This window comes from Gobius niger (assembly GCF_951799975.1).
Source record: "Gobius niger genome assembly, chromosome: 16".
Classification (NCBI taxonomy): Eukaryota; Metazoa; Chordata; class Actinopteri; order Gobiiformes; family Gobiidae; genus Gobius; species Gobius niger.
This window is the reverse complement of record NC_136867.1, coordinates 10,185,058-10,208,293: the sequence shown is the minus strand read 5'-3', so window position 1 is coordinate 10,208,293 and position 23,236 is coordinate 10,185,058. Positions and strand designations below refer to the sequence as shown.

Genomic DNA, 23,236 nt, shown 5'->3' with positions numbered 1-23,236 from the left:
TCTTAAGCGATTTATTTTTAGATGTGATGAATGGGTCATAAACCATATCCATAATAAACATAGACCTATGGCACCAATAATATTCATTGAGCACACCATGTTGCAACTAAACATCTAGTCCACGAGGGGGCGGCATTGTGCTATCCCACTCCCCCCATTCTTCCTCTGCGCTCCTATTAGCATTTACCCCAAATCAGTCCACCTCACCAAAACACCCCGAATGGGAGCGGAACCGTACGCGGAGGAGGCAGGAGCTCACACCCACCGTTCACTGGCCTTCATCGCGGATCTGCTCGCGGACATGGCCGCGCGGAACTCCAGCCCCGGGAGCAGCAGCGTGCGCGGACAGCCGAGACAACGGAGCACAAAGCAAGCGGCCGCGCGGGCTCCTCTCGAGGCTTAGCGACCACCGTGAGCCCCCTCTTCTTCAGCTAATCATTCTGTGGAAGCGCAAAGGTTCACAGACTTTTTTATATCAAAAACTAACGCCTAAGTACGTACGCCGAAAAGGATCGCCTGGTTTGACTGAATAAACGGAGGAGGACTATGAGGTAAGCGGGCCATGCGCTCTGTTTGACGCGTCCTGACAGATGCGCTCCACTCTCAGCCTCCGCTTCATCTGAAAGCAAACAGTTTCCCCCTTTTTTATGGTCTTCTCAATCATCTATTTGGTGAAACTACTCGTTATGCTTATGCGCCTTACGTTACGTAGATTGCGGTCCTGTGGGGCCCGCCTAGGCCCACAGTCGCCCGTCTATATTGTCCTTTACAATGAGCTTTACACTAACAGCCAATCAAGAGCAGCCGTTCGCCCTAAATCCGCCGTTTCCCCCCGTTATTAGCCCTCCATTGTCACGTTTGGACCCGCCCAAGGGATGAACGCCAGGTTTAAGCCGGGCCGCGGGTCGTCATGGAAACGGCAGCATCACGGTAAAGGTGGCACCGCGGGAGGAAGCGGCGCTGTGACGGAGTGGAGCTGTCACGGGGGGGGGGGGGGGGGGGGGGGGGGGGATATAGACTACGCAGTGCATCCGTCTGAGGAGGTGGTGGCGCCGTGATGGTTGCCAGGCAGGTTAGACCCCCAACCCAACCAACCCCCCCCCCCCCATCCCACACCGGACTGTAACAGATCCACCGGTGTCTATATCTGAGCGGTATTTTGAGCTTTCTTCCATCATGTGCAGTAAAGACATTCACTAACTGGGAGGCCTCGAGCTCTGACTGTCTGCCACTGCCTCTATTTGTGGCAGAGCTTTGATCCCATCCCGGGGGACTCCATATAGCCTTGTGTGTGTACTTTACAATGAAACAATTCGTACACGGTTCTGCCCTCACCTGCTGTGTTTGTGCGGGGCAAGACAGAAATCAACACGGTGAAGCAGATAGAGCACTCTTGTTTTTGTGTTTTTTTTTTTTTTTTGTTTTGTTCAGTGATTAAGTGTGCAGTGTGTGGAACAGGAATCAATACAAACATTGGATGAATTCTAATTGACCCTCTTGCTATGGAATAAAACAATCCCATAAAGATTGAAGTTGTTTAAACTGGTCTAACGTAACTTAACCAAATTGCTATTTTCCCATTTGTTTGAGATACTTTAGGGACTCTTTGAAGACCCACACTCACCGACTTGATTACTACGTCTTCTGATTCTTCTCCTCAGGACAGATTGAGGCTTTCTAGTGCACCGAGCAGCTGTCAGCCCTGTCTGTGCTGCTGGCCAGGGGCACTGCACTTTGACCAAAAGAAAAGTCCTCCTCTTGGTCCTCGCACAAAGCAGACGAAGAACCGAGATGTGATGTGATTCAGTGCAGCGTTTGTTCGGCATCACTGGCTCTTTGCAGCGCTTGCGGAGGCGTGCACGTGCTTTTGTCTCTTCCATGTGTACATGTGCGCGGAGCTATTTATAGTGAGCAGACATTAGTAGCTTTGTTAGAGATGCGCTTTCAGTTTATCGCCCCCCCCCCTCGTCGGTTGCTTGTATTTGGTGTGTTTTTGGAGGCAGACGTGTGAGGGAGAGAGTGGGTTTTTGGGAATGTGTGTGAAGCTATGACTCATCAGAGACAAGGAGTGACACGAGGGAGAGTGCAGTGTGCGGGAGGCAAACGCAGCTGATCCCAACAACCACGTGACTCCAATACAGAAGAGGTTAGCCCTACAGGTGCTGGAGAAGGCCGGCTCTTCCAGATATGGTCCTACACATCATGGTTACTTCACCACTCCTGTACAGATATGACCCATTCTCCAGGTAAAGACTAGATATGTAGTACTCAAGTGCCAGATTCAGACTTTTGACTTGAACTTGGAATCAGACTTATTGGCCAGGGACTCACTAGTCAAGTCAGTCACAGTTGCTGAATATCTGCTTCAACAAGCCTTTGTAATATCAGTTTAAGTTTAAAGCCCATGGAGTGAACACAAAGAGCAAACAATGAAGAAAACTCTTCATGAACGTGCTGAACTTGTCATCTTGACTCGGATTTGGACCCACTGAACACTTGGACTTGAAAGACTTGACTGTCTGCAACACATGCTTGTTTTTCTCCATGCTTAGGACCAAAACGTGGCTCAAGAGGAGCTGAGGTTGTTCTGTCAAAAAGCAGTAAAATATAAATAGAGCCACATAACGAGAAAGAGGAGAAGAGTTCAACACTGCTCAGCTGAGGGTCAGCTGATTCAGGCCTGTCCCGGCTGCAGATCACTACTTTCTGTTGCTTAGCTCCTTCATTCTAGTGTCGGACATTTGATTAATCTATCCAATGTTGAAAGTACTTTTATTTACTTTTTTGTGATTATTAACTCAAACTGCCTGACGAAAATGTATTTATGGTCAAAACCCAGACCAAAAAAACCCACCAAAACATCATGATCAAACTTTTGGAATATCTGATAGTATTTTTTTAATTTACTGTGGCCGCTCTTTCATCTCTCATCACCACAGCCCTAGTAAGAACTGAATGTAGTGCGTGTTGTGAGCTCACCGGCCTCACTTGACATCACCCCAGACAGTGCGCTGATAGGGGCCTCACTTTATTATAGCTCGCTAATCCGTCCATTTTCTGCATTTTCCATACATCATAGCGAGCTTCTGTTCACATGACGTGTCCTTGGGCTGTGTCGGGGTCATGTGGACGATGGATCAGATGATAATCCTGACATGTATTGAGCCTCTTCACAAAGTCTGAATACAATAAACAACTAAACCAAGTCTCTGAACCACCACCGCTACTTACTCCCAGTATCCTTAGCGTGTGGCCCGGTTGTTTCTAGTGAAATGCTAATCTTGAGCTTCTGCTTGGCTCTTTATTGCTCTGCCCCTGCTTCACCAGCGCTCTGTGCAAAGAGGCTTAATGGGGCACATTTGCCGGAGCAGATGGAGCAGCAGTGAGGGAGAGTTCTAATGAGGAACCACAGAAGAACCAGAGCTTTGTTTCAGACTGCCCTCCTGCTCCGGATGTCCAGCTGCAGCGCACGAGCCAGAGTAGCGGGATTCTATTAGTGGATATAATCATAACATATGGGAGGGATGCCACGGTGTCATTTGGACGACTTGGGGGCAAAGAAACATGGAGATTTGACATTTGTGTAGCACAGTCAGATGTTGTTGCATTGGCGATTGTTCTGTGTGCTGCAGTTTATTTCTGTAATCATACCTCTTTCTTTAATTTATATACCCCATCACTCTTTTATCATATTCAAAAATCTATGTGTTTATGCCTGATTCCAAACATTTTTCTCTCTCTGATCTAGAGGTGTGAGATATATTGCCTACAACAATATCGAGATAGTTGTTTGAAAGATATCAAGTTTATCGCAAGTGTAAAAAAAAAACAGACAGAAAGTGACAGAAAAAAGCTGCTAGAAAATAAAAATCACATGTACTTGATGAGGAATCTCCCTCACAAAAGGATAAGAAGTACTTTCTATAAGAAGTAGTTTAATTAACCTGAACCTTTTTGAGAGACAAAGCAGTCTAAATGTCACATGTTTGTGTATTTCTTTCGTTATTGAGAACCACCGCCCATGGTGATTAAAGACTTTCTACAATAATCTGTAGTTGGTAAGTTTGGACCTCTTTTTCTCAGAACCTCTGGGGGACCCCTGTGAGGTTTTGGGGCCCAAATCAGGGGTCCCTCCCAACCCCTTGGACTGGAATGAATGCTCTTGACATGAATAACGTTTCTAGAGTGTATTGTAGGCCAATTTGAAGCTATACATAACACAGTTTAGATTTGTTTCCAAAGACTACATTTCATTACATATACATTCTCATATCTATTACTTGTGTTGGAATAAATCAGTGGAACAAATGTTAGAATAAGCCTGATTTCACTTAAGTAAAATAGTCAGGGTTGTGATTTTGTTCCCCCATATGTCTCCAGTGAAAAACCATTCCTTCTTTTTCATCCTCCATATGGTTGCAGCTTATAGCTTATATTGTGGCTGTCCTCTTCATGCTTTCTTGAATGTATTTAAAGCTGTGTTTTCCTTGCGGCTCAGTCACAGTCCGTCGGGCGGTTGCGATTGGTTCGCTGGGCGGTCACATGAGCAGCTCCCCGTTCTGCTCCTCACTCCTGGTCTTCCGCTCTCTCCCTCCTTCGCTCCTCCACTCGGCTGCTCTGTGCTCTGTGCCGTGGAGGATGTGAGCAGAATGTGGTTGAGCCGCCGTCCCTCCGCTCTGTAATCCCTCTCAGACCTGCTCTGGAGCCATGTACTCCCTGGACGACTTCGGGTAACAAAAAAAGAAAGAAAAATGCCGCTCCTTTTTACTTTTGCTAGAACCTGCTTTTCTGTGGTGCATCTTCCCCCTGCTGTGATTAGGAACTCTTGTCTGTTTGAAGCCCTCTCTCTGTTTATTGGTGCTCTTTCTCCAGCTACTTTTTGCTAAATAATGGATCTGCTTCTGCTTCGAGCTCTGGAAAGAGACGGAGAGGGGAAAAAAAATCGTCCTTCCCTTTTCTGTTTCTCTGAAGGAAGGCGTTTGTTTATTGGCTTGTAGAGTTTTTGGGGAGTTCTCTGCTCTGTCTGCGAGGCGGGAAGCAGCTGATGGAATGCTCTCTCTGTAGTAGCACACAGATGACATGGAGGCTGGATTAGAGCAAGCGGCGAGAAAATGAGGTGTCAGATGTAAATGTGAGGTTTTTTTATCTGACCGGCTGCCCTCTGGTAATCCACTGGGCTCCATGCGTCGCACGCCACTTTAGGAGGCAACAGGGGAGCAGCGCCATGTCCTGCCGGAGGCTGCCACGCTCAGAGGTGTAGCTGACTCTTCACGGGTGTAGAAGTTCAGCATCGAGAACCACAGCTTCAACATTGACTGCAAAGGAAATCGTAATCTGAGTGCAATTTGAACATTTGCAAATAGTTATATAAATAAGTGTCCTTCTCTGCAAACAGCGGAATCTCCATTGGTCATAGTTTATCATTAACTCTGTAGTTTCGACATCCACAAACATGTGTAAAACATGTGTTTTGTTGTTGAACTTGTTTAGCAGTTCATCTTTCAGTTTCTCCCCAAGTGACTATGCTTGTTAGCTGTAAAATTGTGATTGTGTATTTCCCAAACAGCCCTAATAGGAGCTCCATTGACAGGATGTTACTACTTCTCCTTTGCTACTTGTAAATTCGTACAAACTTTAGTGCAGTCAAATCGGTTTCCATGATGATTTTGAAGTTTAATAGTAGTTATAGCATTGTGACCTATCTCTATTATATCTGGATTAGAGTCCAGTGTGTCTTATTGACGCCGTTTTTTGATCCTTGTACTTGTTGCTTGTTGTTTCTTTGTTGCTATCTATTGCAAATTAACCAGGTTAGTAATGCACACTACAGCTGACTCCCGCCCCCACCTGATCCCCCTCGATATTTCTAATGAATGATTTAAATCACACTATCTGCCGATCTTAGTCCATATTTCGTGCCTTGAATTTCTTGCGTTCACTCTAGTTTATACTTTTTGTTCTGTTCTGCCAGTTACTCGTCGTCCCCTTCTGTTGCGTAAATTTGTTTGCTTTGATGTTCCATCTGGGGCCTCGGCCATTTTCAGTTGTCACTCTACTGTAAGCATTGTAACAAGACGTCTAAAAAGAAAAAAGTCTATTCACTTGGATCAACTGCTATGATGCCGCATGCCCTCTCCTTTTGTATGAACTGGAAAAGGATGAGCTCCTCTGCGATGCTGCGCTGGTTTCGACCTTTTAAATACTGCACCCACACGGAATGATCATCTCTGTGTTAAAACTAAACGCATTGATCTTCTCCTCGCCTTCACCGCCGCCTGTGTGCTCCACATTACAGCGAACGGAGCAGTGTTCCTTTAAGGATGAGGATTAGCGGGCTGGAGGCGCAGGGGGGAGGGGTGCGCTCCAGATTGTACTTATGGCATCGGGAATGACAGTTTTCCTGGAGGCCTGTTGGCGTTCGCACGTGGATCATGAATAAGTGAAGTCATTTCGGTGGTCAGCTGATTCGGCAGTTCTCCCGGTGGGTCGGGACTGCTGCACGGGGTCCACGCACACACATACACACACACACACACACACACACACACATACATACATACACCACAATGGGGATCTCCGAGAGGGTCCACGGTCAGGCCTCAACAGGAGCTGAGAATAGCACTTATGGACCAAAACCAAGCTATTTCTGCTCATCACTCATCTCATTTTAGTGTGATGTCATGACAGCTGGCATTTGAGGTGGGCCACTCAAGGGTCAAGGGCCGCAGGAGCATATCCTGTTACGAAGCATCAGGCTGTTACAGAGATGATTGAGCACTTGTACCTTTGCAAATGTTCTTTAGGAGAGGAAGGGGGCAGATCTTGTACAAACCATACATACTGTAGGTGGGGGTTGGCGATGTGTTTTTTATGAATTCGAATTGTGATTTGATCCTATGATGATGATGATGATGAATGTAGGAATAGTTTCAATTAGGGCCGGGACTTCCCCCCCCCCACCTTAACCGAACACATTTTCTCCAGCTTTAACCAAATCTAAAAGCTTCTCGACAGCCTATAGGCCAGAGTAACGCCTCATTTGAAAGCTAAGACCTAGAAAAATCATCTAAGCTTCTTCCTTGTTTTTGTTATCACGTTATAGTCACTTTTGTTGCGTTTTTATCATGTTTTCATTGCTATATTGTTTTTTTTTTTTCCACATTTTTGTCACGTTTTCAGTGCTTTTTTCCCTGTGTTCTTAATGATCACGCCACAAAAATGTGACCAGAATCAAAAAAGCAACAAAACATGATGAGAAGACAATCATAACGAGGAAGAAGCTTAGATCAGTTTTTGTAGGTCTTAGCTTTCAAATGAGGCCTCACACTAGCTCAGCTGGAGACAATGCACTCGGTTAAGGCGGGGGTTAAGAGGTTAATTGCATAAGGTTTAACGCTAATCACACTTTACTTTAGCAGCACAGACACTTTTTCAGTTTCTTTTCCCTGCAAGACGTTGCTAAGGGGGACGAACACCGCGCAAAGCCAAAAACAATTTTACTGTCAGACTTGTTTATTCACACAGTTAAGCCGACATTAACTTATTCAGACAGATCTTTCTCCAAAACGAATCAAGCTGCTATTGTCTTTGAAGTGTTTGAAATGATCACACGGGCCTCACATCTCCACTTCAAGTTAAAGTGTAGACAAATGCAAAGAAGCAGGTAAAATATAGCTCTAAAAGAATAAATACAACCCCAAATAAATGCGACTAATTGCGATTAATACATGCATTTATCTTTTTTATTACAGATTTTGGTGTTGTTGGAAAAAGACACCTATGAATAATATGAGATTGAAATAGGTTAGGCCCTCGATTACCAATTACAGCATTTTCTGTGTCGAGCTGGTCATTAGGAGAAGACAGCATAATTATTTTAAGTTAGAATTCTTATCCGCACTCTAAAGTTAATTGTTTGGATTTTATTCACTACTAACTCCTCGATGTGAGGCATGGGCTCGCGTCGGGAGAAGGGCTTTCCTTACCTACTAACGCCATGATGCAGGAGCGGCTGATTACTGCCTGTTAACCCCCAAGTGTCCTCAAAGCTCCGGCCTGGAGGAGGGGGCTCATGTTCATAAATGTGAGCATGGGTGAGGCGGCGGGGGGCAGACGGATATGAGGTAATCTCCCCTGGGTGCCCACAGTAGTACATCATCATCATCATCATCATCTGGCTCGGAGTTCATCCCAGTCTGTCGCTCTTTGTTCTGACGGGTGGACTGCACAGATGCCGCGGAGCTCTTTTGAACATTTCGTTTATTTCGCGCTGCGAGTATGTTGTTCGGCTCGGATTCGCACCGTTTTTTGTGAATGAGTTTGCACGGTGATAGTTTGTGCGTAGTTGGATCGGGGACATGGATGGGCCTCGCGTGCAGGTGCTGCGGTACTGCCTCCCTCAGAGCATCAGCGACTCTGGACTCTTCTACAACCACATCAGCATCAGCTCCAGGTCTGTAGCTGTGGTGCTTCTTGACGACATATTTTCATTTCACTTTAGCCTTTTGACCAAGACTCTTTCGTGTTATATAGATATGAGAACTGTGTTGTTGGATAAAGTTATCAGACTGTAGCTCTGACGTGACCTTTGGGATTGTCCTGAAATGTCAATGAACGGTGGAGGGCGCAGGCTAATGGATAACACAAAATGACTCTGTTTTGTTAAATGAATGTTACGGCTTATCAGAAGCAGAAACGGCTTCCTCTGTAGATTTGTTTTTCTTTCTAAATCTCAACTAAAATACTAATCTGTATTCTTAATCTGGTTTGAACAAACGGTCATTCACCACAGGCACACACAGGCTGTTTTGGATTAGGAGCTGCATTGTATACTGCACAAAATAGAAAACATTCTTTAAGTGAAAGTAATACGAACATTAGTGGCCATTTTGGTCCGCTGGGGGAAAAGCAAGACCAAATAAGGGAAGTTTTTACTTTTTGTCTTAAAATTCGTTGCTTCCTTTTTCTATAGATTGGTCTCCACATCATCGATCCTCCCAATTTAGTTTCTTTTGGAAATTGGCAGTATGTGGCAGCATATTCTTAATATTGATTCAGGTTTTTTCTTTCAACAAGCAGCTTTTGTTAGCAATTTGAAATATGGTCTATGACAGGGGTCCCCAAATGGCGGACCTGGTTCCAGATCAGGACCTCCAGAGGCTTTAGTCCAGACCCCAAAGCCTTTTCATCCTCTCAATATACGTCATTTCTAAGGCTGAAATAAAAATGATCTAAACAATTTGAATGACATAGAAATAATATGGCATCATTTTTGATTCATTCATCAGTTCTGCTTTGTAAATAGACAACCTTTAACATTTTCAAGAGCAATGACTGCATATGTCCAGCTCGATCAACAAATGAGTGAATGCCATTTTGTGTTTGCCGGTTTTATTCTCCAAAAAATGAGCTGTTGCTGCCACAGGAGGCTGTAGATCTGATGAGTACAAAGCACCATGCCATCATCGCTCATAGTCTACGTGATAATCATTGCTCTACTATCCTGTTCTAAATGTTGAAGCCTTCTATAGGACGATGGAGGCTGCCGTGATGCTGCTGGTTTCCCATTGAAAGGCGACTGAGAAGGCCAGTGTTCCTCTCCTCGCAGCTCTCTCTGTAAAGCAGCGCTCTGTAAAGCCTCCATACATGTTTAATGCACTCATGGCTCCTGGCGAAAACTGCATCCAGGCCACTGCACTTTCGCATCTCCACAGCGCAGCGTTGTCCAGCGCTGTCTGAGCAGAGGAGCAGGACCACAAGGCTCGGATGGAGAGAGCGGTTCATTATTGCTGTTTTATGTGTGTGTGTGTGGCTCGGTTTTATCAGACAGGATAGCAGTGGGTAAAAGCGGGAGAACAGCAGGGAGCGATATATTAACCCACTGGGCTTTCCGATCACTGCTCATCCTGCTGATGGCAATGCGTTTCTGCTCTTCTGTTGTTCGTCCACGCCTTGTAGCCAACAGTCTTCATGGATTCTGTTTGATTTGTATACCCTACATTTGATTTGCCAGCAAATATTTAGGTCATACGTGAATCTGAAAAAAAAAAAAAAAAAAAAGGGGAGGCATTAGCGCTTTCTCTCCGGCCCGTGAGAACTTAAGTACATTTAATGCAGTCGGTACAGTATTAATGCCATAGGGACGCTGCGCCGGCCCGCTCACTTTAAACTCAGTATGCGGCGCATCAGCCGGTCAGAGGTTGCGCTCTCTCAATCTGCTCACATCATGTCTGTAGATTATAGCGTCAACAATCTGGAAAATCAGTGCACATTAGTGAGGAGGCGGGACAATCGGGTCACAACATCCAGATATGGCCCTGTGGATTTGGCAGCGTCACTTAATTGTGGGGGAAAAGTATATATTGCGTATAGTAATTGAATATCGCTCTTATTAACCATTTTTACCCATTGTGAATCTTGGAGTCAAAGCTCTTTTTGCGCTGGGAGCTGGGAGTGGTCCGTGTTAATTAATGTCTCAGTAAATGAAGAAGCGAAACAGCAGTAAGTAGGCTTCGAGGAGATAAGTGAGCAGTTCTCCAAATGAGCAGGCCTCTCACTGTTTGTGGGTAATAGCTCGTGCTGCTTTCAGTCCCTCTGGGGCCTCCTTACTTTCCCTACGCAGTAGATTAGAGGCCTTGTGCCACACTCAAAGCCTAGTTAATTTAGATTTAAGACTGCGCTGAGCTAATGATCTGCCTCTGTCTCTAATCCTGCCTCTCAGACAGGACCTGGAGGCTGCACGAGACCCCCTTTCCACGCCCCGAAGGCTTGGGCTTTATGGCAAATGCTGTATGTTCTATCCCTATTTTCTTAGAGCCTGTGCAGCAATTTAAATGTTCACTCATTCAGAGCATGAAAGGAGGAAGATTGGGTGAGGGGAAAGTAAGTGGCATGTGTCTGTGTTTGAATATAGAGCTGCAAACACATAAAAGCACTCATCCAAATTGAGAGATCATGATGCTGTTCCTATATCACAGACACGCCCCCGCAGGAGAAGCCACAGACACGCCCCTACGTTAGACGGGCTGTAGGCCGTGTGCCGTAGTAGTGTGCCCTGAGCTGGCCTCAGCACAAAAGCATGGCTGTTATTTTGGGACAAGTATGGTCCAATATTATAGTCTAGTGCGGGTGCGTAATTACAGTGTCCACTTCACCAGTGTGACAGACGCAGCTCAGGCTGGTCGAGAGAAATATTTTATACAGGACAAACAAATATGCTTGTTGTAGTTTGCAGAATGCTATTCACAACCACAAGCCTTTTGCTGGTCTTTCCTAATTAATGTAATTTATGGTTTGCAAGTTCTAGAAAGTCAACCAAAAAACAAGACAGAGCAGATTCTCCTGTAACTTAAAGAGCAAGTATTTCTGCTCTTCTCTCTGAACTTTTAGGAATACGGTTTCTGAGATCGATATTGTAGCATGGGGACGTTTGAAAGCCCTGCTGAGTTCTCGAGACCTTTCTGATGCTGTTTATGCCAGATGAGTTTTCACGCATCATCTGTAATGTCAGTGATTTGAAATGCGATTGGCGGCGTTCACTGACATTTTCTCAGTCTGCAGCTGAAGTGATGCTCACCGGGTCACGTGATTCTCTCAGGCATGGCCTCCGCATGACATGACCTCCAGAGACCCCACTCTGAACTGCACTGCTCCCTGTCAAAGTGGACACCAAGAAACCGGTCATAGGGTGACCAGAGAACCAGGGCAAATGGAGCATGATGCCCCTCAAAGTATGTAACTAAGCTTTTAGGCCGTATACATGGGTATACATGGGCATGCACTTTAATGTTGTTGTTTTGCAGCTGCTTGCACAATACCTTTCAGAGGAAGTCAAATCAACTTATGTGACTCCTGAGATCCAGTGGCGGAAAGTTATAATGTGTGAACCTCTCGCAACAGCCCTACGCTTTTGAACTGGGTTGAAGTAAAGTGTTGTGAGCTTTAGCTACTTTTATTGTAACCTGCAGTAGCTGAATCATGAGATCTTGCATCTCTTTCATGATCTCAAAATCTGTGTGAAGTTGATGCTGGGCAGAAATGTTGTTTTGCAGCTTGGAGCGTTGTCACATGTTCTTATCGTTTCAAAACAGTACTTTAGGAAACAGAGGTTGCAGTTGTTTTTCACTCAGCAATCTATTAACAGGTGACAAATGAACAAGACTGAGCATTAGAGAGGGCTTTCTTGTAGTTTGGCAAGGCGATCTTCTTCTGATGCTGCTGCTGAGACTCTGTTGGGGCTGTGACTGCGCCTCGGTCCTGTGCAGCGTGTCATTAGAGCGTGGGCCTCTCCCACCCTGATGACGGACCACAATCTGTCCACACCACAGCACAGCGCTGTGGCTCTGTGGGCCAGTGGGCGTGTACAGCTGTGGGAAGCAGAGCCACCGGGAAGTCCTGAACAAGCCAGATGTTGACACTCTCAGTTTGGGCCTTTTCCTTGAGCTTTCGTTCATATTTGATCACCTTTAACTGGGGGGGTTTGTGTTCATGTGTTCCAGCATTTATAGTGATGCTGCTTTGGTCTGGAAGGATCTCACTGAGGGGATATCTGTTAAACCACCCTGTCTGTGTCTTGTCAGTCTTTTGCCTCATGCATTATCTTGGTTTTCCACTAGAGGTCAGACTTTCTCTATTTTCAGCCCAGTATCCAGACTGAGAGTCTGTATGGTGTTTTAAGGTGCAACAACACAAAACAGTCTTGTATTCATTTCTTCAGAAGCAACAGTGTCTAAAATCTATGGAAGATTCACTGTTTTTGAAAGAAATTCTCCCAAATATTTAATACTCAAATATTGATTGTCTTCATTATTACTTCTTACAGATTATCTCATTGAACATTACATCGCTGACATTTAAGTAGATACATATATATTAAGTGTAAATAAATGTATGGGTGCAGCAGACTTAACCTACCACATTAACCTTGGTTGCCTAAAGTTATTTTTGCTGAGCGGTCACGAAACGCGCTCATGTTGTTATCATGTTTTTACCTCTTTTGGACACTATTATGAGAAAATATTTGCTTGTTTGTAGTGTCAGAGAAGACATTGTGTCAGTTTTTGTTCCATGAGAATAAGCTTTGTAATTGCATATTAAAGGTACATTATGGAACTTTTTATGTGACAACTTAATGTTTGTGTGTAATTGACCTTGTGACACAACAACGCTTTTACTTTTGATCACAGTGACGTCTAAAACACCTACCAGAAACTCTCAAAACAGTTGATTCTGAAGTATCACAGTGGCCACTATGATGGGGTAAAGGCGCCGTGCTAACCACACATACAGCCGCTGGGTCACTAAAAGGTCATGAGCACACTTACGTTTTCTTTCCACATAAAATGTTCCATAGTGCATCTTTAACCCATAAGCCAGGGCCAAACATCTGCATTGTGTCAGTCAAAAGCAAATTCTTCCTCCGACTGGTTCTTTCTGTCACTATTGAACTATAGGCTCTTAAGATTGCTCTGCTGTCACATGAACCAACCTATTTACAGGACAGCACAGTCGAATGCTGTAACATTATCTGGAAAGGTCTTGTGCAAACTTGTTGACTAATATGCCACATTTATCTGTGTCTTGCAGTGAACAGAGCATCTGCCAGGCCCGGGCCTCTGTCATGGTCTACGATGACGCCAGTAAAAAGTGGGTGCCCATCAAACCGGGACAGCAGGGCTTTAGCCGCATTAACATCTACCACAACACGGCCAACAACACCTTCAGAGTGGTGGGGGTCAAGCTGCAGGACCAGCAGGTACTACGACACATCCCGGGCACGACAGAGACTGGGATAAAAACATATCCAACAATGTCCCATTAACATCCTACATCCATATTGTTACATCCCTTGAGTGGATGAATTGCTACTTCAAAAGATTGAGTGCTTCAATAAGTAACTATAATGATACTAGCCTGGCTATTCACTTGACTTTCTCCATGTTTGTCCATCATCAGAATTTCGTGGTCTCATCAAATCAATTTTCTGTTACTGCGATACTGTTTTTAAGTGATAAGATGAACTGGCAGCTCTATGAGTGTTTCTTAAAAACAAGATCATTTTTTGCTATGCTACTATATTTGGAAGCAATCCTCAGCTGTCGCCACTGCGAGTGAAGAAAATGAAAAGGTACTTGTCAAAGTTCTCTGAATGGTTTAATCTGCGCCGCCTTGAAATTACATTTAATCACAGCACGACCAGAGTGAATTTGTCTATAAAAGACATGGAGAAAGTCAAGCCAGGTTCATATTTTGTACATGGTTTACGCTTCACTGACTATTCCCTCACTTTCCAGCTTATCTGTGATGCATTTTATACACCAGCGCATATATACACAAAGAGAGACCAGTGTCAGAACAAAACCAAGGTGAGCTCGGGAGTGTTATGTCATTTAAGTGTGTTCTGTTTGCTTTGTTACCGGTGGAGGTGGTGATAAACTACTCCATCGTGAAGGGGCTGAAGTATAACCAGGCTACGCCCACCTTCCACCAGTGGAGAGATGCACGGCAGGTCTACGGCCTCAACTTCGCCAGCAAAGAGGAGGCCACCACCTTCTCCAACGCCATGCTGTTTGCCCTCAACGTGCTCAGCTCCCCAGACAGCGGAGGTAACGTCAGACACAACAAGAGGAGCTCATGAGGGGCCTTCATTTTAGCTCCATCTGGTGGTCTTTATAGAGAAAAGCAATTCCTGTCCTACACTTGGTACGGTTTAAGTGTAGCGTTGTTGTGTTTGTTCCACTGTTTCATACCACATTGAATATAGGTCACACGATATTTCCAAAATCACACAATTCACTGTGAAGTATTTTTTTATTCTAAAATCCTGAGCGTCATCAACACAAGCTCAACCCATGCCTTCTCCTCCTTCACTTCTGGGAAGCTCTGGTTACACTTACGAGCTGCGCGGAGCCCTATAGCTGTTTTGTAAGGGGTGTCATCTCCCTCCGTGTGACTGACCTATCAGTGGCAGGGTTAAAATATCCGCTCAGAGCCGGGATGTCGTCGGGCTCTGTGCTTACATGGCGCCTCTCTTTATTTTTGGGAGCAGTCATTCCAGACCATGGCAATACCCAGAGAGAATGGTGTAATGTGTGAGTGCCCGGACCTGTGCTGTGACCTGTTTACTGTGGGGGATGATGTTAACTGCAGAGGGGTCCCCTGGTGTCCTGAGACGGGTGTCCTCAGCCCACATTTTGCTCAGTAAGTTTGGAGAGAGGCTATAAGTAATGTTTTCACATCCCACCCTCAGTGTGATTCCAGAGAATGCCCTGGCATTTCCGAGCGCTCACAAGGATGTCTGTGTGCTTCATGTTGTGCCTGCTGAAGTTCCTCCTTTAAGCCTTTAAGCCTTTTAGGGTGTGATGTTTTGTAACACTAATGTGGAAATGGTTCTGTGGAGTAGAAGCAGCGTCTCAGGCGGCTGGTATTGGTGACACTTGTTGAAATACTGAATGATGTGCTGTTGATGAGGCAGCGAGAGTGTTTTATTAATTAATCTCTCAGACATGCCTTGTCATGCCCATCTTCTCTTCCTGTTTATTCCATCACCATGCCAACAAGGAGAGCTGTACGCCTTGGGTCAAGTCCAACACGCATGTTGTGATTTAGGAGTCTTAAGGAGTTTTTTATACTTCATTAGGATTTAGTGAGCCTTGGGTGTAGAATGTATGTATGTATGTTAGAAATTGTAATTCCCTGTAATGATAATAATAATTATGATAATCATTTTATCACAATTATTTATATTTATGACATTGTCTCAAGAGCCTGCTGTATCTGCTGCACGGCTCTGCTTTTCTGCTTACAACAGGCGCAGGGGAGTGTCAGGGGTGTGTTCAAGGCTCCTCTACTCAATATGCTACTCTTCATTTCTGAAGAGAGAAAAACACTTGTTTATTCAATGGAATATTTTGCTCTACTGACAGGAAATCATTGCCTAAACGGCACATATTAAAACCAGGCTATATTTATCATTAGCAGTACATACAAGCTGTAATACAGACCCTCATGCATAAAGTGAACTTCCATTTTTATACCAATCTATTTTTGTAGGTTCTGTTTCTATCCTTAGTGGAACAGAATTCCCACAGTTGGACTTTGGAGGATCTAGAATCGAACACTATTTCAGTCACTGGAGAATGGAGTTTTGGACATTATGCCCAGGTATAACTGTTCCCAAACTCATCTCCCTGTAACGAACAGGTCGAGGCCTCTCTCATGACACTTTGCTGTTGAAGTGTATTGACTGGTCCTCTGTCACTGGCAGCAGGGGGCCCTGGGCAGGTTTTGAAACACCTGATTTAAAATGTGTCTCTATTTTTATCTCCTCACCATTCATGCGGTGACTGTGTGTCTGGAGTCTTTCATGAAGCTGTGACACCGTCATGAATATACACGACAACACGATGTTAGACCCTTCAGACAGTACAGGTGTATTGTTTATTGTTTCAAAAAGCATGTTTAATATGACGTGTATTTTTGTTTTGTTCCCATCTTTTGGCTCTCATTGTTCAGGTCCAGTGGTCCAGCGTCAGAATGGACCGTCTTCAGAGGAGAGCGAGGCACAGAGGAGGTACATCAATGTTTGTTTGTGTTGTGTAAGTGTGTGCGTGCTTTCATCAACACGTATGACAGGGCACCTTGTGGTTGACAGGATGATGGAGCAGCACCAGATACAGCAGGCTCATAAGGAGAGGGAGAGACGCACATCAGGATCTGGTGAGCCTTAGACAAACACACGGGAAAACCGCGGTGCACCACAGAGTCCTCTGCGTGCTGTTGCTCTGTTAGCAAACAGCTCATTTCAACACTAGTGTTGGGCACATTCCAGGCGCTGATCCCGTAACAGCTCAGTGTCCGGTGTGTGTGATGTCCTGTCCCCTCCTACAGTCACTGCCCCCAGCCTGTGTGTATGCGCTCACCATGCACACATGAGTGTCCCAGTCCCTAAAGCACTGTCCCTGTCCTGTCAGGACCCTGTCCTGCAACATGCTCGACTGCCATCATTGTCTCCAGCGCCGGCCGCCATAAACTCAGACCATGGCTCAGTCATGTTGCATTTTGCTGCTTGTTCTTTTTGATTATGATAATTATGAGTTAATTCTTTCTTATTTGCTGTAAGCTTCTGTTTTTGATTGCTATTGATTTCTCATCTTTACTTACTTGATTTGCTCAGTTGTTTGCTTTTCATCTGCTCACGTTTCTCTTTTCTGTTTTCCTTTGTCTGTTGCCCTCCTCTCGTGGCCCACACCTCTGTCTGTCTCTATCTTTGTGGCTCTGTCTGTCAGTCGTTTCCACCCTCCAATATAAAGTGTCCAACCCCCCTGTCCATCCCGACACCCCTCCTGAGTACAGACAGTTCCGCGCTAGCACACTGCCGCCATCCTACGCCCGTGTGGCCTCCGACTCACCCCCCTCCCCAGCTCAGGACAAGGCCCAGCTCCAGGCACAGCTCCAGGCTCAGCTGTCCACCTCCCTGGCCTCTGCCTTTTCCCCGGTGCAGGCCGGGGTGAACACGCAGGGCCGGCAGGTCCGACAGATTCCCCTGTCCCCTCCCACAATGGCCCGCCACCTGCACCATCAGCAACAACAGCAGGAGATGGTGCTCCCCCCTAAACATGGCACTTGGTCTGCATCACACCTGCAGCAGATGCAGATGCACATGTACGGGCAGATGCCCCAATCCAGCTCCCCCCCAGTCATGATGGCTGTTCCTGTAAAACAGGGCTTACCCCCTCAACCAGTCCTCCCTGTGGCCCACCCCCTGCCTCCGGTGAGGATGAAGCCCCCCCCTCCGGACCCTAACTCAGCTTATCCCCCACAAACCCCACCCCAGGCTCAGCTCCAGCAGCACTACCAGCCCCCGCCTCCACACATGCAGCAGCATACTACTAACGGTCAGCCTGAAGACCCTGCTCAATACTGTGACCCCACCCCTCCTCCAGGCCCTTATGGCCCACCTCAGTACCCCACCTTTCACCCCCAACAGCAGCCATCACCACAGCAACTGCAGTCGTCGCCACAGCAACCACAGGTGTACCAGCATCAGCAGCAGGCCCCTGTCCCCTCCTCGCCCCCCTCTTATACTGCCTCTGATGGGGGCTCACCCAAGAAGACCCCCTCCCCAGTCCCCCTGCAGCCCCCCATGGCCAGCAGCAGTAAGTATAAGGAGCGAAGGCGGAGGCGGGCATTTACTTTACTATGTACTGTCCCAGGTACACAAACACATAACGGGTTAGAACTAGGCATCTGGACAATTTTAAAGATGGATCGCAGTGTCCTAAATAATACTGACAATAAAACAAAGTTGACCTAAAATCAAACAATAAACAAGTGTTGTTCCACTCGAAAATAATGTAGATGTAGGATTCCCAGCATAAACATCTGAAGTGTACCAAGCTACTTATTTAAATTTTAAAACTGCGTCCATTTGACTTGTTCTGATCTGTGTTTGTCCTTGTGTATCTGTGTGTCTGTGTGTCTGTGCGTGTGTTTGTGAGAGAGAATGAGCCAGAAGGTTCTCAGCTCCTGAATGCACCTCACTTATTGCCCAACAATCAGTGTCATATGCACTTTATACTCATTATAATGATAATAATACACACATAACACATCACGGATGTGGTTCCTGAATAGCTACAGTCGACCATAAAGAGCCAAGGCTAGGGCTGAAACAGCGAATCAATGATTTAGCCGACAAATCGATAATTGAAATACTTGACACTTACTGAACATGTGACGCCAATCGTAATCCTAGTGACACACTCGATTGATACAGCGTGGCATGGTTGCGTCTCAAATGTCTCAAGGCGATTGTCCAATCACAAAGGAGAATGAACCGCACATTTAGGGTTGACAGATTGTCTGGCTAAAACCAGTCTGGAAATGAACATCTCCTATTTTCACAATCCCAGCACCTGTCCCCAATCAAGTCAAATGCTTATGCAGCCCTGTAATTGCTAAAGCTCAGTGAGCAAATTCTGGGTGTTCTTAGCTTTTAAATTAAGGAATAGCATGTTCACATACAGTGAAACTTGTTCATGTGTCTCATAGCCTAAGGCAACAAAGGTTCAGTCTTTCAAACCACCAAGAGCATCTTGCAAACATTCAACATTTAAGTGCTCTCGACCAAGACGCCCTTAAGCAGCAGCACCTTAGCGTCATGTGCTGAAACAGGCCATACAAAGCCCATGTTTCTGTGTCTCTTGTCTTCTTTGTTGATTGTTCGATTTTTCTTTATGCAGTCACATTTATTGAAGGAATCTTCATACATATTTTCTAGTAAAGACATACATGGCATATAGACTAGATAGCCTGTCGGACATTTTGCACCTGAACCACATACACTGTAGAGCTGGGAGAGTGTCCTCGTTAGCCCTCACCCGGGGCTCTTCTTAGACCGTCTCCTTCCCTGTTGCTCCTCAGGCCCCCCTGTTTCAGCCGGTCACCCCGCCATGCTGTCTGTGGCGCCTCCCACGGCAGCAGTACCGGCTCCAGCCCCGCCACCACCTCCGGGCCCTCCTCCCCCCATGGCTGTGCCCCCTCCCATGCCCCCGCCTCTGCCCACAGGTGGGGGCCTTCCTGGGGGGCCACCTGGGGCCCCGCACCAACCCTCAGGTCTGGCTGCAGCACTGGCTGGAGCCAAACTACGCAAAGTTCAAAGGGTGAGTGAGTGAATGAATGAATGAATCTGTTCTACACTGAAGACAACATTTAAGGATGAATAAGATGTGGCTGATGTGTGTCCCAGGATGAGAGCAGCCCGCCCAGCTCTGGTAAAGCCGACTCGAACCGTTCCAGTGGAGGCAGCGGCGGCGGAGGAGAAGGTCTGATGCAGGAGATGAATGCCTTACTCGCACGCAGGTATGACTGAACAATTCATCAACGTAAAACTTGACATGCAGCACTGCTTCCTGGCAAAGGCAAACTCTGCAGACGTACAAGAGAGCAGATACTAGGGGCCCCTCAAAAGCTCACTGTTAAAGTTACCAGTAGAATGCAAGTCATCCAACAGATTTCCTGCACAGACATTCCTACCTACCTGCTCTTTAACCAGTCTAACCCCATATTCTATGTGTATGGAGCACTAACTAAGTTCTTAGTGTTTTCTCCCCAAAATATCCTTGTTCCTAGGGGGAATTGTTACTTTAAAACCCGTTCACCCTACTTTTGGCCACAACAGATATTTCCTGAAGGCACGTACACGTAGTTTATGAGTCTCTCGTCTCTCACGTCCTAATGCATTTTCCCCAGCCATTCTCTACCCTCTCCTCACACGCCCCTCTTCTACTTGGCTAGCAGATGCTTTACAGCCGTCATAAAGGATCATTGCAGTTAATGTGTAGCCAGTTCTATTTCATGGATGTTGACTGTGACATCCTGTTGCTCTGTTTGTCCACAGGAGGAAAGCCTCGGAGAAACCTGATGAGGTAAGCGACCGCTCTTTTAGCCAACCATTAAGGCCCTGATTGTCTTTGTCTGATGGGGCTTTGTGTTTGCTTTTGGGCAGGACGACTCGAGCGGCCGAAACTCGACAGGTGAGAAGCACCAAGTGTTCCAAATCACACATGGCATGACCTTGAATACCTGATTCTCCTTTATTGCTGATACATTATCCAAAATTGACTACTATTGCCCTCTAACATTAGCTCTGTTTTACACGGATTTGTAGATGCTGTGAAAAAGCCATGGGAAAGATCTAACTCTGCAGATAAGTCCTCACTTGTATCCAGGTGTGTGGGGATGATGTTATGAACTTCGCAATGTGCACATGAAAAGATGAGGGATTTCCTCTTGTAAAACAGTGGAAAAAAAATAATAGTAATTTGTCATTTCATTCCAGAGTCAGACCCATCGGTAGCACCAGCGAGTCCGACACGGAGTTCGACCGTATGAAGCAGGTACGTGCATCTCCTCGTGTCGGCCATTTTTGAAACGAGACGATCAAAAACTGACTAAAGTGGCTGGATTCTGTTGCAGGAAATATTGGATGAAGTTGTTCGTGAGTTGCATAAGGTTAAAGATGAAATTATACATGGTAAGTCGACTTTTTTTTAAATATAGCAATATGGTAAATACATGAGCACCTTGAGAGAGCAGGGGATGTGTATGTTTGCAGCTGTGTTTTCTAAAGGAGGATGGGAGTGGGATTGCGTTTGTTTTCTCTATATGCTAACACTGCTCCAGGAACTAGGCCTAAACATACTCTCGCAGCCAGATCAAGCCCTGTACAAATGTCACAGCACACTTACAGCAACAAAGGGGGCTCTCGGGGTGTATAGGGACATTTGCTGTGGGTACTTTTATCCATGATGAGCTCAAGTCCATTCGTATTATTATTTCACTTTACTAATTTCATTACTTCTAAACCTGTGTGTTTTTGCAGCTATCAGACAGGAAATGAGCCGGATCACCACGTCCTAATGCGAGCGGATGAGGAGAGCAGAGGCTGGAGCGGCTGATGGACTCACAGACACGAGGACCAAGCAATGTTCTCTCAATGTTTCTGTGACCTCTGCACGTCGCAGGGATGTTGTGCCAACATTAGAGTCTGCTGGACAGAGACGGGACACACTAGTGCGAGGGGCCGAAGCGTACCACGCCATGGGGAAGGGGGGGGGGGCATTCGAGCTGCCGGCCCCGTGTTACAATTCTTTATCCTCCGTTGAGTCCCACAATTGAGTTACTTTTTCTTTTCTTTTTTTTTTACCGTTTTATTATTTAAAAACTGTGGTGTTTATTATGATACTGTTGATGGCAATGCGTATTTTATTGATGAGTTCACAAAGGCAAAAGGAAATTTGCACACCTTTTTGTCAGTCTTTTGTATTTTTTGGACTTGAGTTTCTTGAGTTGTCGAGGCCATAAATATTTCACCAGGACAAAGCACAATAAGAGCAACATGGAGCAGGTCCCTCTATGATCCGCTGGATGGAAGGGACCCTACGCCCACTTCACCTCTCGAAAGGGAGTGGGTGCCTGGACGATGTTCATTCACACTGATGTCTCTCCTTTTACTTTTACTGAATTGTGAATCACTATCAACTACTTTACCCCTCACAAACGTGGATCCGAACTATTGGGGACGTCTACGCAGTCCGCTGTGCAACTCCAGTGCGAGAGTTCGTCTGAATGTTCATAATAATGGCTGGACTTGGGATCATTCGCCAAACAGGCCCTATGTTGTAAATGTGCCACCTGCTTTTTACTAGCTTTAGATCTAGATTCTACACTATGTACTTCGTCAGTCTCTGCTCTGTAAATCCCCCACGTATGCATGAAACCCCTAGCTCTCTATATGTTCGTTTTCATTTGAGAATAGAATGAGAAGTTACGACACGGTGGCACGTTTAACTTCATGGTTTGTTTCTTGGAGGATTCTCGGCTCCACGGAAGTGCGCAGGCTCAGAGCCGCCTATGGATGTGATATGCAGAATGTGTTGAGGTTTCTGTGATGGAAGTGGATACATGTGTTCGCAAGAAGAAGACTTTTAACGGATGGAAAAAAAAAACTTCCCACTCTTGTTTGCTATCATCTATTTTGGGGATTTAAAGCCTGGAAGCTCAAAACATTCAATACATGTGTCAAAGCACTGTTTTGTTTGTCTTTCTTCTCGCCTACTTCAGCAACAGTAGGTCATTTATATCTAAAAAGGTACTGCAGCTCTTTCTGAATCAAAGTACTCAGTGTCCAAGGGCCCGTTGACTCACTGCGATGGCCAACATCCATATTTAGGTTGATTCAACAGCATTGTGGGTGCTTCATAAATGGCCAGACTCAACAATAGAAACCACATAAATGGCCATAATGGTTTATTGACAATATCATTAATATCGTCCTTCCTTTATTGCTTTTCAGCTGGAGCCAATTACCTGAACAATGGGCCTTTGGTGGAATCTCACATGACAGACACAAGCCCCACATGCCATCACTATAGGCAGCGGTCATTAGGTCAGCGATTCGGCTCGTAATTGTGAAAGAAACAAGCGGTGGTTGTTGTATACATGGTTTTTAATCTCTTATAAAGATATCTGTACTGTTAAATAGAATTAACAAAACAATAGGTTGTATTTACATCTAATGAACAAAGTTAAGATTTCAGCCACGACAATGACCTGAGTGAAGCAAATTTGTGCAATAGTGGTGTGTTGGGGCTGGGATGGGACAGAAGGGCGTCACAGAGGAAAAAGCTCCTCTTACTAAAGGTAAGTTTCACTGCTCATTTCCACCTCGGCTGGT

General features: G+C 45.6%; 1 protein-coding gene across 2 annotated transcripts; it reads left to right on the top strand.

The window, feature by feature from the left end:
• Positions 1-157: 157 nt before the first annotated feature.
• Positions 158-22,589, top strand: evla (Enah/Vasp-like a). Of its 2 annotated transcripts, none has more exons than XM_079573737.1 (14): positions 158-551; positions 13,585-13,753; positions 14,423-14,603; positions 16,513-16,570; positions 16,652-16,716; positions 17,286-18,155; positions 19,423-19,661; positions 19,748-19,860; positions 20,399-20,426; positions 20,507-20,534; positions 20,669-20,729; positions 20,840-20,897; positions 20,977-21,034; positions 21,383-22,589. In XM_079573737.1, exons 1-14 carry the CDS (start codon positions 547-549, stop codon positions 21,418-21,420), a joined length of 1,971 nt encoding a protein of 656 aa, XP_079429863.1. In that variant the 5' UTR covers positions 158-546; the 3' UTR covers positions 21,421-22,589. The 2 variants fall into 2 exon arrangements, with proteins under 2 accessions (XP_079429863.1, XP_079429862.1); XM_079573736.1 differs by lacking the exon at positions 158-551 and adding an exon at positions 4,405-4,730.
• The last annotated feature ends 647 nt before the right edge of the window (positions 22,590-23,236 follow it).

Coding starts and splice junctions, on each gene's coding strand:
- evla (XM_079573736.1), top strand. CDS start 4,708: ATGTACTCCCTGGACGACTTCGG. Junction 4,731..13,584: donor TACTCCCTGGACGACTTCGG/GTAACAAAAAAA, acceptor TGTGTCTTGCAG/TGAACAGAGCATCTGCCAGG. Junction 19,662..19,747: donor AACTACGCAAAGTTCAAAGG/GTGAGTGAGTGA, acceptor TGTGTGTCCCAG/GATGAGAGCAGCCCGCCCAG.